The sequence below is a fragment of the Tetrao urogallus genome (genome assembly GCF_951394365.1).
Source record: "Tetrao urogallus genome assembly, chromosome: 7".
Classification (NCBI taxonomy): Eukaryota; Metazoa; Chordata; class Aves; order Galliformes; family Phasianidae; genus Tetrao; species Tetrao urogallus.
Genome location: NC_136820.1, coordinates 23,683,633 through 23,708,151, shown reverse-complemented (window position 1 = coordinate 23,708,151; position 24,519 = coordinate 23,683,633). Strand labels below are relative to the sequence as shown.

Genomic DNA, 24,519 nt, shown 5'->3' with positions numbered 1-24,519 from the left:
TTTTATTTACTCTGTGTTATCTCTGTTCAAATGTTCAAAGCAAAGTGACTGATTCACCAGCTAAATTCAAAACAGCATGTGTGCACAAAAGGCTGCCAAGTTTCTTGTGTGTATAGCTATTTGTAAGAGCCTACGCACAGACAAAAACCAATCAATCAGTTTCTTAATTTCATTTTATATCTTTATTCCCATTGTAAGTACTAGCAATCGTCTAAGACAGCATTTAACTTTGGTTTGGATATACAATAGCATTACCCACAGTCCATTTTTTTTTTTCTTTTTACTGCTGCCCTACTATCTTGTGATGTGTTCTAGTTGTTCTGCTGGTAGTGTTTGGCCTCCTGCAGATTGGATTTTTCAGTGATTGTAGATCATTTAAAATGATGGTTAAATTAAAAAAAAAAAAATCTGTAATGTGATGATTAACAGCACATTAATAAATCTTTCAATGAGTTTAGTACTAAATATGTTCGAGGACCTGAAATGCACTTCTTAATGGGCATCAGTTGTTCTCTTTTCACAAGAAGTTCATAAACAATCACGATACCATTTTTCTTTGCAACACTTCATTGCAATGGCATTTTAAATTGGATTTAAATCCTTTTAAGATAATAAGTAAAACAATACAACAAAATAAAAGGTTCTGTTTAAGCAAATGACAATTTACCCAAAATCCAGTGCTAAGAATTTATCTCAATGCGTATATTAGAGTGGATGGAAAACATAAAGGGCTTTTTTTAAATTTACTTGCTTATTATAATGTGGGGAAAATACATCACAGATTGTATTTTGTCTTAAAGCAAAGAATTAAAAAAATATGGTCAAAGAAACATCTTCTATCAGGTCTTTTAGAAGCCTGTGAAACAAATTCCTTCATAAAATTCATTACTGTAAAAGTGAATGCAGAAAACTTATTTTTGAAAGTTTTCCTCTTAAATTATGGATACTAATAATAAAATATTTCCTCTGAGTTTATCTGACTACTCTGCATATGAACAGGCATGAGTATATATATGAATAAAACACATCTTATTGGCCACAAACTGAACTAATATAAATGCCCACATTGTACAATGTCAGAAAAGGACAAATTATTAACCAAATTAGATAGGAGAAAATCAAAGAAGGAAGTAGATGATAAGAACCGTGTTAGCAGAAAAAAATGTATGCTTTGGATACAGAACAGTCAGCTGCAACTACTATAACGAAGAAAGTTTTGGATCAACATCAGCTTCTAAAAGTAATTTAAGAGGGAGGTGTCTCAGCAGATACTAGTAAACCATTTTTAGGCAGTTATTTAGAGATCTGGGGAAAAGGGGAGGGACAGAGTTCAAATCTCATTCTATCCTCACAGTTTTGTCCGTACACCAGAGGGACTGGAACCTGGTGGGAGTGCTGGGATCTCTTTCAGTGCTGGCATTGGCAATCTCTGTTGTTGAACGACAATCAGAGCTTTCCTCCCTCTATCCTCTTGAATAGCTGAGCTACATCCATTGCTGGATAATGGAGAGGCAAATTCCTGAGTTGAATCAGAAATCTTATTTGAGATGGATTTTCAAAGGTTTACCTAACAAGGGAACGATTGATCCTGAATGCCACCCAGATTGACGCTCTCCACTGGACCAACCCATTTCCTTTTCCTGACTAAATTATGTTCTACATTTAGGATCCACGAGGATATTGCGAATTCTTTACAGTTTCCTTGTGCCTAGATATAAGAGACTGTACTCACGAAAGCACAGCAGTAAGCAAGTAGCTGACCTATCTGATGTCAGAGGGAGACTGGATGGACTTAGGACAGATGGAAGGGGAGGTTCCCTGGACACTTCTAGTGTGGATAATACTGTACTCAGAAAAGCTATTGGAGCTAGTTCTGAATGATGGCACATGGGTACTGGAAGTAGTATTAGTACTAAGGAGTGCTGCAGCCAGAGAACACCTGATCTAGAAAACCAGGCTATAGCACCTCAGTGTTCCCATGCACATCTTTCTTCGTGTGCCAAGGTTACCCTTTATACCATGGAGGACAGAGAGCTGACCTAACAAACACTTTTTGCAATGTGCATTTCCACTGATGTTAGGAAGGCCATACGGTATATTAAATATTCATTAATACATATAGCAACAAATGTTAAATAATTTCATCTAAAGAACAAAAGCTGTGTTTTAGGATTAATTCATTAATGCAAAATAACACACATGCATGGGTTAAAGACAGTTCTACGTGAAGACTGAATATTTTGATGTCCTCTGTGAACACTGTTAAATGAGCAGTACCTCAGAAAAAATGTTTTGGTATCTTTCTTCAAAGCACATATCCAGTGTATTTCAGAATTACTTTCATTTTACACTTTCTACATAATATCAGACTTGCATTTTAGGTATCAAAAATACGTTGTTAGAAGAGCTTAATAGCAAATGTCATAAATCCAGAGTTTTCATCAAAAATTAAATAATTCAAGACCTTTGGTGAATGAATGGTGACAAAGAAACATTTCCAAAAGCTACGAATGATTTATGACCTTATGCTACCAAAAGCTGGCCAGTCAGCTCAGGGTTCCTGTCCTTTATTAGTGCCATGGTAAGAGCAGCAGCCGAATTTACTGTCTCCTGAAGTGGGGAACAGTCCTGGAAAAAAAAAAAAAAAAAGAATGTAGCAGGGGAAGCAATACATTAAAAAAAAAAAATGGAGAAAATAAATATTAAACAACAGTTTACAAGTATGCAATTAAAAAAAAAAAAATCAAAACATTTATTTGCACTTATTAGTTTAAAAACTTTTGTAACTTCTTTTTCTAAGGAAACACAATTATGTAACAATACCAATTTTGCAATCTCCACAACGATTTAAAAAGTGAAAATAATTTTAGAAAGGAATATACTGCAATTGTTGGAATTCATACAAAATACCCAGAGAAAAGGAAAACAGAAGATTGATTCTCTCACGTCCTTTGTAACTGATTTTTAAGATCTAAAACGTAGTCAACATTTTGGCTCAAAAGCACTGAAACACAATGTATGATTTAATTAAGTAGCACAGTTAAAGACCCATATTTTCAGTACACACTGAATCTCACCTCAATTTTACAACCTACTTTCAACTCACAGATTCAAAGCACTGGGACTTCAGTAGCTTACAGTGAACTTCGTATCCCATAACCTTAATAAGTAGCCTGGTTTTGATAGGCAAGTAAACAGATTAACACAGGAAGGAAAAATAAAATGTCACTTTGATGATAGGCTTCCAACTGAGCACTCCAGCTGACATTTCAAAAAAGTCCTTTTTCTAATTGGCACGTTTTCTTAATTGTACTGACAATAATAGGTTGGCCTCTTGCAACCAGTATCATTTTTCATTTGCACATTGGGAACATTCTGATAGGTGTAGTCAGGCACAGACACATTCTTGGATAGAAAAAAAGGAGGGAACAATTAATGTGAAGCAACAGATGAAAGGTCTACAAAACTCTAGGGAAAATCTAGAAGAGTTTCAAATACAGAAAGTGAACCACAAAGAGAAAACAAGAGCTGTTCTCCATATGCACAGTGGATAATACTGGAAGCATCAGGCTTAGGGAACTTGAACTGGGATATAAATTAGAAGTCAGGAGGGGAATACAAAGGAACAGATAACTGGTCAGAGCAAGAAACTCCATCACTGGGGTCTTGTAAAACAACTTAGATACATATAAAGTGGGTAGAGATGGAATAGTTTGATTCCAAATGTTTCCACCACTACTTCTCTAAGATGCTGTATCAAGGAAGAAATTGCATTTGACATTTTGAAGAAATTTGGTTTAATAGAGAAAGAGCAAACATCTTCAACAATTTATACAAAACATAATGTTAATCACTGCTTTTATGCAATAAGGCTGCTGCTGGAAGGACCTACTCTATCAGCTACTACAAAGGGGAGCAGTAGTCTCAGAAGTTGAGGCTGAAGGAAAAACTGATGGAAGAAAGATATCGCTGAAACACTATATATTACACAGAATTATATACTGTAATGCTGTCATTAACTTTGTGCTTTATGTAAAAGCCAGTAAGCATGACAAAGAAGTAAATGGGTATACTACCTGATTTTTTCATTATTCTTGGAAAAAATATTTGACCAGATTGTCCTAAGAATCATCAAACAAGTGGTTACTATTTGTACTGCTGCCCCTCCAAAGATTACACAAATTCATGTTATATATTCTAATATGCAATAAAATTAACTACTAGTGGTCTAAAAATTGTCTACTATTTACTGAGCAGTGCTTCCCTTCCATGCTATGCAATGCAGGGGAATTCAGTGAAGCAAAGAGTGCAGAAGTGTACCTGCTTCTTCAGTACCTTTTGTCATGGACTGAAGGTACAAGAAGGAACTCTGAACCCACTATTCATGTTTAGTAGGAGTTTTCCCATCCTCTTTTCCCAGGGATAAATGTTGTTATATTATGTACAAGGAGAGTGCAAACCATGTGCATACACCCGACTCAGACCATGAACACTGCAGTCACTGTCAAGATCTAGCAGCACATTTCTCACCGCCCAGCAGTGCCAGCCTCTTTGCACCCCTCATCAACTTTTGTTCAGTTTGTGTTGGGGAGTGCACAACCACACGCTCTCTGCTTTCCAAATGGGCTTTCAGCCATCTCTGAAGTTGGCGGGAGGTGTGTATCTTTTTTCCCATTTCACAAAAAAAGAAAGAAAAAAAATGCACCTGGCCAGGAATGCTCTTAATGTTTCTCTCAATAAATCTTTCCACATCCTCTGTTGGTTACTGGATTCAGTATGCATTCCTTTGCAGCAATAAATTATTTAAGTTTTTGAACATAAAAGGAAGCAAGAGAGAAATTTAGCTTCCACAAGAGAGAATGAAAATGAAACCATAAGATTATTTTAAAGTGAAAAAAAAAAAAAGCTTTTTATAAATCTAAACCTAAAACTAAGGCTTTACTGCTGACTTCTGTGTTCTGAAGGAAAGACACGCGAAGAATTCTGAATAGCATTTGTAACCCACGCAATACAGCACAGCAATGGGTACAATAAGACCATTTGATAGAGCAAAGTCCATAAATTACTATTTTTCAGCATAGGCACCACCAGGATATCTGCATTTTCACCAGAGATGAACAAGAGCCTGCACCAGTGAAGATGATCTACCGTTTCACAGCTGCTATGAGGGCATCGTTGTTAGGGAAATGCTGCCCGTACACTTCATGTTTCACTGTGCTCACACATCCACTGTTTGGTCTCTACAAACTCAGCAAGTGTTGACGAATGTCAGTGGGTGCCGTTTTTCCTGCACAGAGGAATTCATTTCTACACTTTTGCTACATATGCACTTCTATGTCAGATGCTGGTGCCCAGAGATGCAGTGGATGCCCCATCCCTGGAGACTTTCAAGGAAAGGCAGGCAATGTGATCTAGATGTGGATGTCCTCGTTCACTGCAGGGGCGTTGGACTGAATGAGCTTTAAAGGTCCTTTTCAAGTCTAAGGATTCTATGATTCCACGCTATTCTGTCAGACTGCCCCTCTGCTACTATCTGTCACACAGCAACAAAATGTAAAGGAATATCGTCAGGAAGGTTCAACCTTTATTGCCATACCACCAATAACTGCCTCCAATGTCATGGGCCAACAACAACAACAAAAGGGCGGCATTACTTTTGGAGTAACCCTCGCATTATCCAATTTAAGACAACAAATGTAAGAGGAAACATATCCTTAACTCTTTACAGTTACAACTGATAGTCAAACTTTCTAACATATGATGTACTGATGCTTTCAGAAGGGCAAGAGATCACCAGACGGGTTACTAGCATTTATATTTACACTGTGGCTCCTTCCTGATAACATAGTCCCACACGGGCCTCAGGGCCAGCTATGCAAGGACTAGGGTGCAGTGCCAGGCCTCCTGGTCAGCACTGGCACTGAGGCACATTGTTTGGCCATGCAGAGGTTAAGCATGTGCTGATCTGAACTTGCTTTATTCTCACAGCCATCGTGTTACTGGAAAGAGGTAGAAAATAGCCTGAAGAAGTGGACCCTTCCAGGAATTTCCAGATAATCGTATAAGTTCTTTCCTCCTGAGAATCAAAACTTGCTCTCGTACTAGAAATCACTGTGGTAGTGTCTGTCATGGTCTGTGCAGTATTATTTAACTGTGGATGACCACTTCTATTCTGTACAATCCATCAGAAAGCAAACGGGAAAATAAATTTTAGCAACTGAAAGACAACACATTGTTCAAAGTAAAAGGGAAAGACTTCCTGAGGCAATAGTTAAGTTGCATCTTCACTATTCTTTCCTCTCCTCTAAATCCTACAAAGAATTTATTTCATTTTTAGGCCTTTACTGTGCATTTAAACACATATTTTCAATGGGATTTCATTTTTTCCTAAGTAGTTACAGGTAATTCAGAAGCCAGCAGTTTTTATAAAGAATACAAAAAGCCTTTAGATAACAGGATTAAACAACACAGGAAAGAAAAAGAATGTTGTGAATCTTTATTAATCTACACTTAAGCAAATACATGAATACTTCAAGTCTCCTGGCTATACCCTTCAAACACCCGTGTTTTTGACACTGCAGTGTTATTTCTGGCAATGGTGCTGATTACACCTGATGGTGCCTACAGGGAGGCTTCAATAAGAATGCCAGGACAAATCTAATCTACCACACCTAACTCCATTGCACATACAGGAATCCAAGCCTCTTTTATATTCAATGGCATAGTACTAAATCTTTCAAAAAGCTCATTATTAGTTGCAGGAAGTCAAATAATCAAGCAGAACCAGGTCCTCACATGTCTAACTGCCTGACATGTTCAGATGTACTGCAACCACGATAAAAAGCAGGATGTCAGAAAAAAAGGAGCAATACAAATGCTCATGTAGCCCACAAGAGCGCTCACATTATTGCCCACCCACTGCTCAGTTTGGCGAACTCCAAGAGAAGAACATACTTCAGTGCACTACTCAGCATGTGCATATTCATGCATGCACTGGATGGATCAAACACAAATAATTCTTTCACTCATCAACAAAATCTTTAAAAAAAGACCATGACCTTTAAATAAGACTCAGAGGCAGCAACAATTTTGATGACTGAAGTTCCACATGATCTACTAATGTGCTACGATCCCCCCTAAACCATTGTGATATTGTCTATTCATTTCATCCATTTGACTTAAATGAGTCTCTCATAAAAAAGGAAAACCAAAAACCTCTAACGTTTCTTGGCCATTAATAAATAGAATTTTTTTATTGTTTGAACAGATGATTAACTACATTTATAAGCTAAAAACAAAACTTTTACCACTTTATATTTATGTACTTTGGAATAGAAAGTACTCAGAAACTCTGCCAACCTTATAAACCATAAATCCACATAACAGCACAGCACTTTGATTCCAAAATAAAATATCCACTTTGTCTGTTATTAAATAGTAAAAGTATTCCAACATAACCATATTGTATGGTGGTTGTAACTCACATTCAGAATTTATTTGATGTACAGTAGGGGTTTTCTGGTCGGCAGAATAAGACTCGAAATGGATACTGGGACAGAGTTAAAGTTGTGTTTGGAGCACGCAACGTGATACTTTACAAATGTGCATTTGTTTAAGGAACTGTGAGGGTATCTGCGTATTTATTGACATTCTCATGATTCATTTCCTTGCTTCAATCTGTTCAGGATTTTTTTTTTTCCAGCTGTAACTTCATATACACACATTCCCATTTACATATGTACTAGTTCAATTTAAGCATAGTTCAAAAAACACACAGCCTCCTCTTTAGCTCCAAAAATATCTCTGCAGGTATTACCTCTGCCTTTTACTGCACTGCTCCAAAAGAATAAAACAGCTGTATTCCATTACTTGCACTCCATTTTGCTATAATGTTGTTTGACTTCACCGTTAAAACCGTTTCTACAAATGAATTGGACTGCAACGTTAGCCCTGATCACTCAGCTGATAGGAAACCTGAAAACATGATGTAAAGATTGGGTTAAACTTAGGGCACATTGATGTGAATACAGTTGCATCTGCATCAGGAGAGGCAAGGGGCCAGAGCAGTGCTGGCGCTGGCGTGCCCTTGCCCTTGCCGTTCCATTGTGCGACAGCTCCCTGGCACAGCTTTGGCTCCCACCTGCTAGCATGTTCCCAGACAATGGCTGGGCATGGTTCAGGGGACAGCACAGGCCAGGAACTGCTCCCATGAGGCAGGCTGAATGAGGCCACCCTCTTTTGGGAAAAAGAGAGCTTCGCCATATGGGCATGAGACATGCTGTGTCTCTTAGCCCTAGGACACGAGAACCATCCCTGGCCTGCCATTACAAATGTGTCCTAGGCAGCACTGTGAAGTAACAGCTGTGCCTTTCTCTCTCAACCCAAATGCATCAAGAATACATAGAAATCTACCCCCCAGAACACTGTGCAAACACCACGTAGCTACCACATAAACACACATTTAAATTTATAAACAACAACAAACAAACAAAAAACACGAACTGAACTGCTCTACGGAAATCTTCCCCTCTCAACAAACTTCGGCATGACAAAGGGAAAGAGAGAGACAAATCACACTGCAAGACAGCACTTGTGCTGTATCTCACATTCCTGCCACTGCATGGAAAATGCCGACATCTAGCAGAGGATGGCTTGATGAAGAATGCTCACTTCTCCCCTTCACAGAATAGGCCTGTGTGTACAGCAGGCACACCACAGGGCATAAGTACATAAGTAGAAAATGGATGAAAGGGCCTGTGTTCTGGCAAGTGCATTGCAATACCCACTCTGGCAGCACAAGAACTGCCGGTAGTGTAAATCTCTACTCAGTGTTGCAAGTTACACTTTGGCCAAACCAGGTGCATCCAAGAATTTGCCTCATGACACAGACCAATATTGTTTTATCTGCACAGAAACCAAGAAGAAAGACCAGCATCAAAAGCCTCGTCATTTGACGTTTTCTTCCTCTTTTCTTTCAATCTAAAATATTATACGGGAGGACTTACGTCATTTTTCACAATATAAAATGATTTGGTGTTCGTTCAAATCTCAGATTCATGAAGAAGCTTTTTTTTCCTACTCAAAATATGTAGTGGCATGCATCCACAAATTAAGGCAATTTCCATTTGTGTAACAGTACAAATTAATCCCCTTCTTTTTCAAATGCTCCCACATCAGATTTTTTAGTCCATGTGCCAAAGGATCTATTGATAAGTGCACTCTCATACATAATATCAGTGCAACTATTTACCTCAATAAGCAGACAGCTATGCAGATCATCCTAAAAGATAAGAAAACTATTTCTCTGAATATTTTTAGCTTTCCTTTCAAGTAACACACAAATAAGCTAGCATTTGAGTTCAGATAGGTAGCTGGGTTCAAAAATACTGCAGCAGGTCCACAACTCAACCTTTGTATCTACGGTCTTGCTTCTTTACTCAACTAAGAAAATGCAATGGATTCTTCACCATCATTGGATAGAAACAGAAAATCCAAGTGTGCTGCATGCAGTGGAGAACTGAGAACTGGGTAGCACTAGAAAAACCAAGCTGTGTGATAATGGAGCCAGGTTTTAATAACCAATAGTTTAAACTCTGATATGTCTGAGTCAGTTTGCTGCAGTTAAACAGTTGCAAATGCATGCTACAGTTGAGCCAAATCCAGACAAATTGTACATAGATGTGTAGTACTGCACTGTATCTCGCAGTCTGTCCTGCACTACTCATTAACCACGCCACCTGTATTTTACCACAAGAAAACAGAAAGCCATCAACGCATAAAATGACTGTATAGTTACACTGATAGACAAGTGTTTTATATCTTCTGGAGTCTGTAAGAAGTCCATCTCCAGTGCTACACATATCTTTTAACCTAAGATTCACAGAGTTAAAATAGAACGTAAATGACACGTGTTTGTTTAGAACAAAGAAACAAACAAAAGCACAACGTGGACAAAACTAATTAATTACTTTCTCAAGAATGAACAGCATACACAGAATTCTCCTAAACGGGCAGTTTTAAAACATCTCCATTATCGTGTTCTGCAATATGTAGGTAACAAGGGTTTGGCTCAGTTTCCTTCTTTGTCTGATTAATCCATTGCCCCTCCCTCACACTTCTGGTGGGCTGAGGCTAAAATTCCTGTGAAGGGAGACCCATCTGAGATAGATAGTGTATGCCTCAAGAGAAAGATGACAAAATTCCAGCCTAGATGCTAGTCCAGGTGCCTGAAGGGCAACTGCGAGCTGCTTTCTGTAACCCTTGCTTGGATTTATTCTTTTCACATAAAAAAAGAGATCAGCCTTGGAGCAGACACAAGCCAGGTGCCCGTGCCTCTGTCATTTGCCTACCTAGGCACTGTATTTCCTTGTTCTTGCCCTCTCCAAGGACTTTTTTCCTGTATGAAAAATTTTAGCAGGATCATACAAAATAATTCATAAAATTCCTGGACCAAAAATTCTCTGAAAAGGTTGCTGTGAAGAGCACTTTCAGAATATTCAGTCCCTGCAGCTTGAGCAAGGTTTCATTCAGCACTTACCACTATCTGATCTGAGTTGTTGGCAATGGTGAGCAGTGATAGAACAGTCAGCTAATGACCACCTTCCCTCCACGCTGTTCAGAAAGCTACCTGATGCTTGAATTAGCAGCCAATTCTGCCACCTGTATGTACTGGGAAAGGAATAAGCCATTTAGCATACGTGGTTGTCTGCAAATTTGGAAGTGTATTAGGTGTCTGAGGTTTCTTAGAGATGGTCTCTCAACACCGTATGACACCAAATAAGATTATAATATGAAACATATTAATGTTAATGAATGTTACTCTTCTACCTAACAGGTCCTGTGAGATATCACTCTGGTAACTTCGTAAAACACACCACAACAGTTTTTAGGAGGAAAGGATAATTGCTTCTTACTATCATCACAGAAAAAATGAAATGCTCCTTGTGCACAGAAAACTGGCATTCTCCTCTGACAATCGCCATTGGAAGCTGCTGAAAAGCTGAGTGACGTTGACTGGCCAAGTCTTTCCTCTGGTTTCCAGTAAGCTCTGGAACAATCCAATAGCACTGACAAATTAATGTGGGAGTGGGATGCAAGTCTTCTTCCTCACAGCAGCAGCAACATATGACAGGCTTTCTTTCTGTGTATGTGGCGGATATTCTGCTGCCTGTTGCACTGCGAGAGTCAGTAAATATATATTTTGTTAGGCTGTGGCAATGAGTCCCACAGGTGGCCAGGAATACATAGCAGACCCATCACACATGCATACAGAGAAACGGTTGAGTAGTGCCAGCCTTCTGCAAACTATAACACTCTAGTCATGCAAATCACTTGCAGACTGTTGGAGTGCACCAGCCACCAACCAAGAGTGGAGTAATTGCATCATGTATGAATGGATTTGACAGATGGGGCAGTAGCAGAGCAGAAGCAGAGTTTAAGCAGATTTTAAGCCATTTTTATCCTATTGTAAGCTGAGAAATATACAGCACTTCTACACTCAGTGTCACTTGATGAGCAGCCCTAGGGAAGCTATAGGAAATCAGCAGTATGTAGGAAGGCAAAAATGTAGGTGTAGAAAAAGCTGAGAGAAGAGGTGGGGAACAAGCTGGGAGAAAAGGCAGAAGGTGAAAGCAAGTGTTTGACACTTTGTTCTTTGGAGAGCTCTTCCTTTAAGTTGAGCAATGCTTATATTTCGATACTTCAGTAGTCCACATTAAAATATTTTCCCCTTTCTTCCTAACTAACCTAAGGCAATTCCGTGAAAAGTTCTTCCTTTCCTATGTACTTTTGAAGGCACAGAGTGATATTATGTTACTCAAATTAAAATACAAAAATGTTCCAGACATTTTCTAATGAGTGATTCATTTTCATACTCATCATCCTTTACCTTTTTCTCAGTAATCAAGCTACCACTGAGAGAAAAGGAACATACTATTACAGGAATAACACAGTAATAAGTACATCATAATACTAGAATAAAAGAAAATACCTCTAGATAAATTGCAATTTCAGATAATTTACAATTTAGTAGGTCAATGGAGACCCCTAACTCTTCTTCTTGACCTTCTGTTAGGATAACCCAGTACATTTTATCCAAAGTCTGTTTAGCAGTTCCTTTAGATTAAGTACACAACTATCTCAGTCCTCTAAAGATCAGGAGATATTACTATTGATGCCAGAGGCTCTATTTGATAGGAAAATTGTGTCATATACAGCATGAAAGAAAAAAAAGTATTCAAAGAACCTAACAGCATATTTCTACCCAGTGATGATGATCTGAGATCACCAGCGTAATCATAAAATTATAATCACAGAATCATAGACTCATATCAGTTGGAAGGGACATTCAAAGATCTAGTTCAACTCCCCTGCAATGAACAGGGACAGCTACAGCCAGATTAGGTTGCACAGAGCCCAGTCTAGCCTGACCTTGAGTATCTACAGGGACAGGGCATCCCATAAGTAAACACCACATATCTGAATGCTTCCCTTTACTGTTACAGCACTACACCATCCTTACTGACAAAAAAATACCTAATAGGGAGAGAGAAAGCAACATATCACTTCTTCATATTAATTTCTAATAAGAGCAAAAAGTACGTACTTTATGGCAAATTTAACACAGTACATTTTCAATTTATAGGCTTTTCCTTTCTACCCTGTGTAATACTGAAAACACAGATTGTTTGTACCTTATTTCAAGAAAAAAAAAATGAACGAAGTAGTCTGCAAACATCTAAGTTGCTAATATGCAGCACAACACAGTAAACGCTCTAGCTATCGCAGATAAAAAACTTCTGCCTACAAATATGCAGGACGGGGGTTTACATAATTTGTAACATACTGTTTGTGAGATATAAAGAAAGACTGGGCAACTTTTAATTGCTGTAACTGTAACAAAATGGAAAGGTCCTCAGAAAGAATGAGTGATGCAGCTGAATCCCTGGAGAGCGCTGAAAAACAGTGCAGAGGAAATCTAAGCATTTTTCCCATTCACTCAGTTGAAAGCACATTTTTCCTCCTCCTCTAGGTGCTAAATTCATACAGAAAATAATGCATAATAAATACCCAGCCTCCAAAAGAAGCAGGGGCATGATTAAAACCATTTCAGTGTAAGTGTTCTGTTCAGTCATTAAAATCTTCATTCTATAACTCCTACAGAGTGTGAATAATCTGAAATGCAAGCTCATGGCTGCGGTAACTACTGATTGGAAACATTTCTCTTGATTACAGATAATTAATTTGAGATGATTCAGAAGAAAAAAACTCTGTAGCCTATTAAAAAACAAAGTCAAAACTTCTCCTCAGGGGAAGAAACGAAAACCAAGAGATTCTGAGGGTCAAAGTATGCATACACATGTGCTGTACTATTGTTCGCATCCCAGCCTTGCGGCTTCCAAACTTTTCAGATGATAACATCAGTTCAGTGGGGTAAAGGCCACATTCCAATTTTTTGTTACAGAAAAATAAACCAAAGGAACTACACTGCTAGCAGCCCAGGGACTTCACAGAGACCAAAACAACTTTAGACTTCATATTTTGCTCTAGAAAACCTAATATGTAATTGCTTCAGAAATTCTGAGAGATGAGTTTAAAAGCAGCTTTACAGTAACTCAAATGACAGCGTTTGTTAGTGAGACACAGTGAGAAGGATTGGCTGTCCAGAAGTTCACTGATAGCAGATTCCCATCATGTGATGTTCTTCACTGAATCTAGCAAGTTGCTTTGTAAGAAATTCTCAAGCTGCGTCATCTCATCATTATTTGAGGGACTTAAAAAACTTCATTTTTAAGTTATGCAATGAAATCTGAAAACGTTCTTCAATTATATATTAACACACAGAATTGAATATCCATCCCATGTATTTCAACTCGGCACTCAACTTCTACTTTTTTGAGAATATTCAAGTGACCTTTAGATATGACTCTCATCTCATCTCATTCAGGGAGGTGATTGTTCCTCTCTACTCCACCCTCATGAGGCCCCATGTGCAGTACTGTGTCCAGGTCTGGAGTCCCCAGTACAAGAAAGACAGAGAGCTTCTAGAGTGGGTCCAGAGGAGAGCACAAGGATGATCAGGGGACTGGAGCACCTCCCCTATGAAGACAGGCTGAGGGAGCTGGGCTTGTTCAGCCTGTGGAGATTAAGGCTGCGGGGTGACCTCATTGCAGCCTTTCAGTACCTAAAGGGAGCCTACAAACAGGAGGGGAGTCAATTTTTTGAAAGGGTTGATAGTAGCAGGATAAGAGGAAATGGTTTTAAGTTGAAAGAGGGAAGATTCAGGTTGGATGTCAGGGGGAAATTCTTTACTGTGAGAATGGTAAGGTGCTGAAACAGGCTGCCCAGAGAGGCTGTGGATGCCCCGTCCCTGGAGGTGTTCAAGGCCAGGTTGGATGGGGCCTTGGGCAGCCTGGTCTAGTATTAAATGTGGAGGTTGGTGGCAGGGAGGGGAGGTGGTTTGAGATTTGTGATCCTTGAAGTCCCTTCCAGCCCGGGCCATTCTGTGATTCACCTCTGTTTTCTCTTCCTGGCTACTGCTGAGGTGTAGGGATATGAACTGAGTCTCAATATGGAGTGTATAAGAAAATAATAATAATTCAAAAATACATTACCCACTCTAAACTCTCCATTTCTCCATTCTCCAGTTCTTTGCCAGTCTTCCATAGGTCATGGCATAAAAGCAGTAAATAAAGAGCACGTGTCTGTGTTAAAGAGTTCAGCTAAGCAATGTGCCAAGCACATAAATTTTGAAAAAATAATTTTAAAGTAAAGATGGTATTTGAAGTATGGCGTGAACAGAAGCACTGGGCTCAAAAAGCAGCTGCAAATATCCACAGTCAAATCTAGCAGACAGATTACAGAAGAATCATAAAAGCACACTGGGAAACCACTGTGGCAAAAGTGCTCCCGCATGCTGGGAAGACTGGAGAGCCCAGGACACAGGGTATCTTTTCATGGAATAATGAACAATAAATAAAGATGAGCAGGGCTTAGGGGAACACCATGACTCTTAACGATACAACTAGAGAGTCCTCAAGTGAGTTAACTTAATGCACGTTTGACTGGAACAGCACAAAATGTCAACACACTGACCACATGCACTTCTTCACTTTTCTCATGTGGTTTCTGTAGTCCATAGGTGGCCCATGCTGTGATGGCCCCAATCTGATCACATCTCCATAGCTCGAATGGCACGGAGAGATCCCTCATGCCCACAGCTGCTGATTAAACAGTCACACAGCTGGAGGGGCTAATAGCCAAGTTCTAGAAGAAACTTCCTCTTGAGTATAAGCCCAGTAATAGGAAGGCAGAAGAGGTCCCATAACATGCCTTGTAGATTAAACACAGAAAACAGATAATGCAATTAGTACAATTCCTTCAAATTTAACAAAAAATATATATAATTATAAAGTGGAAAATGTGCTTACTTTATGCTTCTTGTTTCCTTTTAGGCTACAAGATTCAAGCTACACCAAAAATATAGATCTTACAGACGTTCTCTTACATAAATTCACAGTACGCCAAGACAGGCTTCTCTTTCTTTTTGCCTGGTAACAGAAGCGCAAAGCATGTAGCACAATAGCCTCCCTATACATAAATAAAGGCACTCAAAATGAAAAAATATCCCAGTGACAAAAGTCTTGTGAAGTAACAAAAATTTGGTGCTGTGTTTTTAGAAAAAGAAAAGAAGAGAAAGGGGAGAGGGGAAAGAAAAAGCTACTTTAAAGTTAGTCTCACAATTCCTTATCTCTGCTTAAAGACATAAAGGAACACAATCCGTGTTGCTGTAGCATAAGGATTAATGGTACTCTATAACTAAGATGCTTTTTAAAAATTAAAGAGATGAAATATTTTGGTAGTTATGAACACATCTCTTTCTGTGAGATAAGCACTCAAGGATGTCCTTCAGGTATCTGGCATCCTGACTTGCATTACAGAACAGTCTGCTTTACCACCTTCAAGACTTTCAATTAAATTATTACCAAAGCTTCCTTTCAAAACATCCTAAGACCATCTTGTGCATACTTGCAACTTCAAATATGTCTTTGACTATCTTTAAAGATAAGTTCAGATCTCTCTCATACCTTCTCATGATAGGTATTTGATTAAGGAACTTTATTAAAGTTTGTATGGACATGACTAAACATGATGTTACCACATCACTCACATTACTTACTCTTCACTTTAAAACCTGTGGATCATCTGTGCTACTTCCACGGTGAAAGGCATTCATCTTCCTTGCAAAAAAAGGTGATTGCCTTTCTTCAAGACAGAAGACTGAAAGAGGCAATATCAGTGCCTTGTAGACTGCCTGAATTTGGAGTGCTTTAATTTTATGGCATTCCTTAGAAGATAGATATTCAGCTAAATAATACTAAATATAATATTAAATAATATAAATGACATAATACTAAATAATAAAACTAAATAATACTATTGTCATTATTTACAAATGATGCAAGAACACATACGAGACATTAAATAAATATCTGTATAATTCACTTGCAGGATTTCCAAAGCATTTTTAAAATATGATGTGGTAATAATATTAAGAACAATCTTAGGAATAGTTCAGAGAGCACAACAAAGTTTTTGAACTATTTTCTAAAACTATCTGTCAAAAATGAAAGCAAAGTAGAATAACTGTTTTCATCCTGATAGCAATTTTGACTGCAGTTAATCATTATAGATCATGGATGTAAGTTTCAAGACTACAGAGAATTTTTAAATTGGTTTTTAAAAGTCAGTGCTTTCATAAAAAAAAAAAAAAAAAAAAAAAAAAAAAAAAAAAAAAAGTATTGTAATAACATTTATGTTTAAGGGAGACATAGTAGCTTAATTTTGTTAGGTTCTTGTATTTTTATCTGTATCCTCAGAAGAAATAACTCATGAAATAGTAGAGTTGCTCAAATGACAACGCTGAATGGCACAGGTAGCTTCCCCACTATGATTCTGAACAAGCACTATATGAGCTCAGCTCTTGCAGACTATAGAATTGCAATGATACAGCTTTGTCTGTTTAAAGGGAAAAAGGAATGCAGCTTTCTTTAAGCCTTATCCGTATTTAAAAACTAGTTTAGCTGCTCAAGTAAATAAGGCATTTGGTAAGAACAAACTTCTAGGTGCTTCAGCTAGAAAGCAGAACTTTTTCTTTTCCTCACTTTTTTCCTTCCAGCTTCAGCATTTGCTTCCACTTTCACAGTTGCATTTTTAACTTCATGCATCTTTAACTTCATGCACCTTTATACACAAGCAACTATTTCACACTGTTCATCTCCTCAGCCCGTATTGATCAGATGAACATGTAGTTTGGCTCTCTGTGGCCATGCTTTAAAAGTTTCCTCCAAACAAAAGAAGCAATCTCAAACTCCATTTCCACTAATTCCTTTTTTTACTCAGTATCACTTCTATCTTCAATGAACTGAATTGCCTTGCACCCACTCAGCCTCAGCCTTTAGTCTGTATGCTCTAGTTCCATAAACCCACTGTCTATTCAGTAAGCAGAACTGTGTCTGCAGTGTTATATACATGCCACAGCCTTGTCTCTTAACGCTCCCAGTGTCCTCAGTCACAACGTCTCCTTCACATTAACTACAAAGGTTAACTTCCTATTATTGTCTAGAAATTTACACTTTAGGGACTTTTGTGAGAACTTTTGCTACTGAGTACCCTTTCAAAGGCTCAAACACTGTTCCAGTCTAACAACTGTAAGAGAGTTATGCATTCTCTTCAAGGTTCATTGACAAAACACAAGTTGACTTTTACATGAGACCAGCTTCAGTCCAATGATGGGACATAAAAACTCACGTTCTCTCAGTTTACTGCTTTTTGATTATTTCCCACTGGTTTCCATATATCCTTTCCTTTAAGCAAATCTGACACTAGCAGAAAAGATTTCCTGATTTTTTTTTTAACCTAATCTTCATGTGATAAAGTATTCTTGTCTTCAAGCCCCAGTTATTTCCTTTGTCTTATGATCTTGATGCTGCAGCAAATATTTTTACGTAAACTGTAATAGAAACATATGCTAGAAAAAAAACTTCTGAGAGACCTGGGGCTGTTCAGCCTGGAAAAGGCTCTGGGGAGATATGGTAGTAGGCTTTCAGTACCTAAAGAGGGCACCAAGGGAGAAGGGGACAGACTTTTTCACAAGATCTGTTGTGACAGGACAAAGGGAAGAGATTTCAAACTAAAACAGGGGAGATTTAGGTTGGATATAAGGAAGAAGTATTTTACAGCAATGGTGGTGAGGCACTGGAACAGATTGCCCAGAGAAGTGGTGGGTGCCCCATCCCTGGAGACTTTCAAAGGGAGGCTGGACAGGGATCTGGGCAACCTGATTTAGCTGCAGGTGCCCCTGTTCACTGCAGGGGAGTTGGACTAAATGGCCTTTAAGTGTCCCTTCCAATTCACATGATTCTGTGACTAAATAAGATCAACATTCACTAGAATTTGCTAAAATAAACTCAAAAGAATAAATGTGGTTGTATAAAATGGTAGAAAAAAATTGTGGTTTTCATTCGTATATCATAAATATCAATAAATATTAATAATTTCGCATTAGCATTTACCATTAATCAGGAAGTCTTTTACTTTAAAAATTCAAATCAATTCTTGGGAAGAACATATTTTAAAATGCAGACTGATTCATAAGAAAAAAATGTAATTAGGCCAAAATCATCCATCCAAAAACATTTCTAGATCACTCTGTGTAATTAGAATTCATTTAGGGAAATAAAGAATTTAAACAGCTTTGTAAAAGAATCCTTATTTCTTCAGCTGTTGAAGTAAATGTATTGAGTGGCCAAAGCAGCTGTGTAATTCATGATCTGCCATCAGTAAATACCAGGAGCTCTAAAGCCAAGTTACTCAAGCAATCCTTTAATATGTTTAATTGATAACGTTCTGAGAAAGTTGCCATGGGTCTTAACGATTTTCTAAGCCCAAGAGTTGACCACTGTAATGTTACTTTCTACTGCGACTTCAGTATGCGTTTAAAGGAACCAGAACTGTATTTACACAATAGATAATACATAAACTTTAATAGGTTATGACAAGCATTGTATTTCAAGACAATTAAAAATTGCCTCTAGTAGGCATGAGACTAAATACCTACTGAGTTTTACCACACAAGAAGTATTGTTTTGAACAGAAATGCCTGGATTATATTACAGATATAAAATAAAAAATAAACTCAGAAATAAAGAAAACAAGGCCACATATTTATTTGTGAATGATCTCATTGCACACCAACTCCAGCACACTAATTTTATCAGGAACGCTGAAGCTATTTGTAATGGCAGTTCCTATCAGTTTGCTTTCAATTTCTAAACATATTAGACAAACAAAAACACAGTTCAGATAAAAAACAGCTATTACTCTCATAAACACTAAAAAGCAAAAATGCTGCATAATTATGAGACTCTGCTGGCACCCACAATTTATATATCACGCATCCATATGGTCTCTATTATATTTGAAAATAATATTTCAGAAAGTTCAAAATTACAAAACAGTACTAATTTGGCATCAAAAGATCAAAATCCAGGACGTGTATTCACATGGATTCATTTAAAAGCCAGTCTCTGAATCTTTAAATCTAAAGAAGACTTTGCTAGATGCTACAAAATGTTGCTCTGAACATACGCCTGCTATTTATTTCCATGGAAACTACAACAGATACAAACAGCACAATAACACCATTTGATAGAGCAAATCCTCAGCTACAGAACACTCTTTTTGACAGTCACCACCACGAGCTCTGCATTCTTGCCAGTAAGAGCCTGAATGCTGCACTCATATAAATCTGCACCAGCAGAAGTGACCCACCGTTTCACAGCAGCTATGATGGCATCACTGCTAGGAAAATGTCCGTGCAGTCCAGCTTTCACTACTCTCATACGTTCGGTCTTCATCAGTGCTCAACTGCTGATGAATGTCAGTGGGTACTAATTTTTCCACATTAAGGATTTCAGTTGCACACCTTTGCTTCATACACACTTCCATGTCAGACACCGTTTTGTCAGACTGCCCCTCAGCTGCCATTTGTCACATAGCAACAAAACATAAAGGAATACTGGTGGCAATGTTCAAGCTCTACTTCCATACCACTAACATCTGCTTCTGACAGTATGGGCTGACATAATAAAATGGGAACATTACTTTTGGAGCAGAGCTCATTGTTTGCTATTCTTTTTAATGCTTGTTTTGTTTTTCTCCAAAAACCTCTAACTGCATAGGCTACTTTAATTGTGTAATTGAAACACTCAATGAAGCTAAACATTCAGCAGAGTGAATCAGCTTTATGTTAAGTGTCCAGCGCTAGCCATAGAAAAATATGGATATTTACAGATAGAAATAACTAAGTTTTTGCTATTTCTGCTTGCCCTGTAAGCAATCACAATCTGGCTCACTGAACTTGAAAGCCCAGCAATCACTTGCTGTTTTTGGCTTGAATGTTTTCTGAACAATGCCTCGGGATTATATTCGCTTTTAAATTATTTTCTCCCATCACTAACACAAAGTAGAATTTCAAGAAAGTGGAAGCATACCTGTAATCCCACTTACCCCACAGCACACAAGTTCCTTCATTTACTATATGGATTACCTTCCATAAAGAACACAATTCTTACCTGTGGCACAGAGCTCACAGGCATCCTGTGTGTGGGATAAGCAAAGTCACAAAGACTAAGTGTAAAGCAAAGTAAAAGAAAAGACAAGCTAAGAATTAACAAAATTCATTAATCTTTCACTTTGCCTTCAATTTATCTTACAACTGTGTACTTCCAATCTATGCCAGCAGGCAACAACGCTTTTGGAACACAAATGTCAAACGAGAGGTCAGGGAGGACAAGGCTTTGTCCCCTCTTTGCTATTGAGTCAGGAAGTGGATAAATTGCAAAAAAAATTATACTTCAGGTGACTCCCAGCTTCTAAGAAAATCCCAACCTGTGCAGAAAATTAACAGGTGATTTTGATTCCCTTCTCAGGTAAGACTAAGCAGAAAATGATATTGTATGGCATACTTTTGTTATTTTGGCTTTGAGGTTCTGAGTTGTAACTACAGGCAATGAGGGCCAGTGAACCTTCTTTCTGAATAAATGATCAGGACTGAGAGAGAAACAACAATGGCAACACAAGCCTTCTGTCTACCGACCATGTTCTCTCAGCATCCAGTTGCGAATTTCTTCAGCTTTCGTTTCCCGATGTTTATTTGTCTCTGTTCTAACACAGATGGCTTTTTGATGGCTAACTGAATTAAAGGCTAACTTCTATCTGATTGCATTATGAAAGATGAAAAGCATCCTCAGTTCGTCTATCACAAGGTGCATACAGAGAAATGCACATTCTTTTATGAACTAAAACATGGAAAACCAGATTAACACAATCCACAGGAAATGAAGAACTGCAAGACCAAGCAATGAGAGAACAGTTCTTTATGCATGTACAAAAATTCACCCTTAAATCAGATGACAGGTTCCAAAAACTGTTGAGATTTGGACACCAAGTTGTAGAGGGGCTCGATTTGCATTCAATCTTGATAAGAAAAATAGTGCTCCAGTCCAAAAGCATAACTTTCAACATTCAAAGACACCAATGAGTGGTGCATGCATTTTTTATTACACCATAGTACTCAGATATTCTAGTTAGGCACCAGACTGCTAAAAAGTAGAATCTCTAGGCCTAAAACCTGCTAAATCCCTGTGTGCTTTCTCTAAGCTGTCTGGCTTACTCCAACCCAACAGTACATGCAAAAACTGTTAACTAAATCAGGATTTCTGTTTCTCCTTCACTCCCCTTATAGTCATAAAGGAATCTCTTCTTTCCTATGAAGTGATTTAAGATCAGGAGCCAACAACTTGTTTGAGCATTATAGTTGGATGTCCCGACCAGGTGAACGTAGCATGGAAAGGAATGTGTTTTGTTTCATTTCGCATTCCATACAGCATTCTGCATCTGCTGCAGATCCAAAATAATTTACATGAGAAAAAATCTTGTGTGGAAGACATTTAAAAAAAAAAAAAAGAAAAAGGCATTTAAAAAAATCTCCTCTAAAGGAGAAAATAACTTGATGTGATATATAAGCAAAAAGACACTAAATGAAGACTCATGGATTTTTATTCTTCATAAATTGCCACCTAATCTGATTTTGGTAATGAAAGATAATTTGTGAAATTATTACTTGAATTGTCATTGAAACAATGTATTACAAAAAATATTGTTCTATTAACAAACTATGTAACTCCGTACTTGCATTGGCTGTCTCCCCATGCACTGAGAATTACAATATAACTTGATAGATTTAAATTGTTACAAATTATACCTAAAAAGAGGTTGTTTTTTTTTTTCATAAATTTTACCTCTGAAGAATTATAACAGTTTCTCACAGAAGAAAGTTTATCTTCCTCAACTCACTTCACATCTTGTAGGTTTGTTTTCAATTTACTGTTACTTAGTGTCTTTACTTATTTAGGGAAAAGTGCTAAAGGTAAGTAACACATTTTCTTAAAGACTTGTCTTACAGTCTTCAATTTAATTTTTACATTCTGAAATTTTGTATATTGTGCAAATGTAAGGAAACGCTCTATGCCAGTCTACCTACTTCCGAGGGCATTTCACTGTCACAAGGAAGCCCCGCAAAACTAAGTGATAAACTTAAATCTACAGTGGTTCATTATATCCAAAAAAGAGCATTCTTAGAGAAAATTCAGTATTTTTACAATGACATTCTGTTCTATTATAGTTGCAAAATCTACAGACTAAAAATATGCGGAAATTTTTTCAACTCTGACACTCATATTAAGCACAGTCCTACTTGTTTAAATTGAGGCACATACGTGATTTAAACATGATGTGTTCAGTGTAAATCATTGGAAATACAGTATGTCAATGAGCAATCAGCCTTTGGTAATCTCATTCTGTATTACCACACAAAGACATTAATGCCCCAATTAGTTTTTCCTATCTGTGATTATGTAAACATCATATACTCCCAATAATGTTGTTTCAGATGCTGTTGGGGTGGAGCAATAAGTGCCAAAGATTTTGGAGCTAAGAGCTCCCTCTGCAAGCTGGCATTCAACACAAAATAACATTTTAGCTTTCCTGCAATAGTTGGCAGTGTTCTTAATCTGGGCACAGGAAAACTTTGTAAGGTATTTGCACACAACATTGTGGTAGTAACTTAATATTCCAGAAGTAAATCTTGTTCTGGCTAGATTTAAAACTAGCATTATACTACTGTTATACAGCTTTCAGTTGATCATATACTGCTGAAAGTATGGGATCAAGCTCAAGGTCAAGCGTTTTAAAACTCTGAGCAGTGCGCTCTAAACAGCGGCACACATGAAGTTCAGCTTCGCTAGTAAAGTTAAGGTAGACACTGACAAACTTACTACAGCCTTGACTGTGGAGTGCAGTCCCCATTATAATGAAGTTTTAACTATATTTTCATTGCGGTAGACTGAAAATCAAAGTTTAGGAAGCTTTTATGGAGATGCTGTTTAACAAATGCCTGATAGGTTAGACTATTCACAGATGAGGCTTATAAATGCTCATTAAATTAGAAAGGCAACAATCACTTAGCTTGTATATATTGTGAGACAGGTATTTAAAGTTAAAAGAAAAGCATTTAATGACATCTGATTATTAGAATCCAAATCACTGTATAAAGCTATTCAAAATTGTTGCCCTCCTGTCCTAGCAATCACACCATAGACACCCAAAAGGCAGCTTGGGTCTGTCCTGGCTGATTGGCTCAGTGTACAATATGAGCTGTGCTGAAACAGCCCCCAGCTCTGCTCTGGATTGCACTCTCCTGGGTATGCTGTAGAAGTCTCCAGGTACCACATGTACACAGTGGAGAGCACTCAGTGCACTTTGGGAAATGTCAGGAAGTATTTCTAATTATCAATATTTGAGCAATGCTACCTGTTCAGGCCAGCCTGCTCAGAATTTAGCACTGCTGATATTTTCTTTTGATGAAGGATATGAACAAAATAACATCTGGAGATATTTAACAGTTCCCTTCACCTCCTAATAAATGAATGCCTGAGTTGATGATTCACTGCAAATTTTCTAGTAACTGGCAACTTTCTGTTGCCAATTATTTAAATATCAAAATAATATATTTGCTCGAAGCAATGAAAAAAAAAAAAAAAAAGAAGAAACAAAAGAAGAGCTGGCAGTTATTTCTTACATTATAAGAAGCTTGACTCAAACAGTTCATCCAATGAGCAAAATAGTAAATTAGCTAAAAGATACACTATGCAAAGTATCTTTCACAGTGTGTTTTGCTTTCCATTCCAAAATAACTACTAGCAAGAGAGAGAAGGATCCATTTCACAGATCCTACCATCTGGCACAGAATCCCTTGGAAGAATAACTGTTTGAACACCAAATGCTTTCATGAGAGTGAGACCACATCTGTGAGGGGCATGGAGGGCAAAAGAACTAACAGATGTGGAGTTTACTGGTGAAGCACCGGAACAAGTTGCCCAGAGAAGCTGTGGATGCCCC

General features: G+C 37.8%; 1 protein-coding gene across 1 annotated transcript in view; it reads right to left on the bottom strand.

The window, feature by feature from the left end:
* Positions 1 to 2,523: 2,523 nt before the first annotated feature.
* Positions 2,524 to 24,519, bottom strand: part of CRPPA (CDP-L-ribitol pyrophosphorylase A) — a gene marked incomplete at both ends in the record, with an annotated part of 103,924 nt that continues 81,928 nt past the window's right edge. Inside the window, one exon of the mRNA XM_079538723.1 lies at positions 2,524 to 2,628. Coding sequence (XP_079394849.1) covers positions 2,524 to 2,628 — 105 coding nt within the window. The remainder of the gene's footprint in view (positions 2,629 to 24,519) is intronic.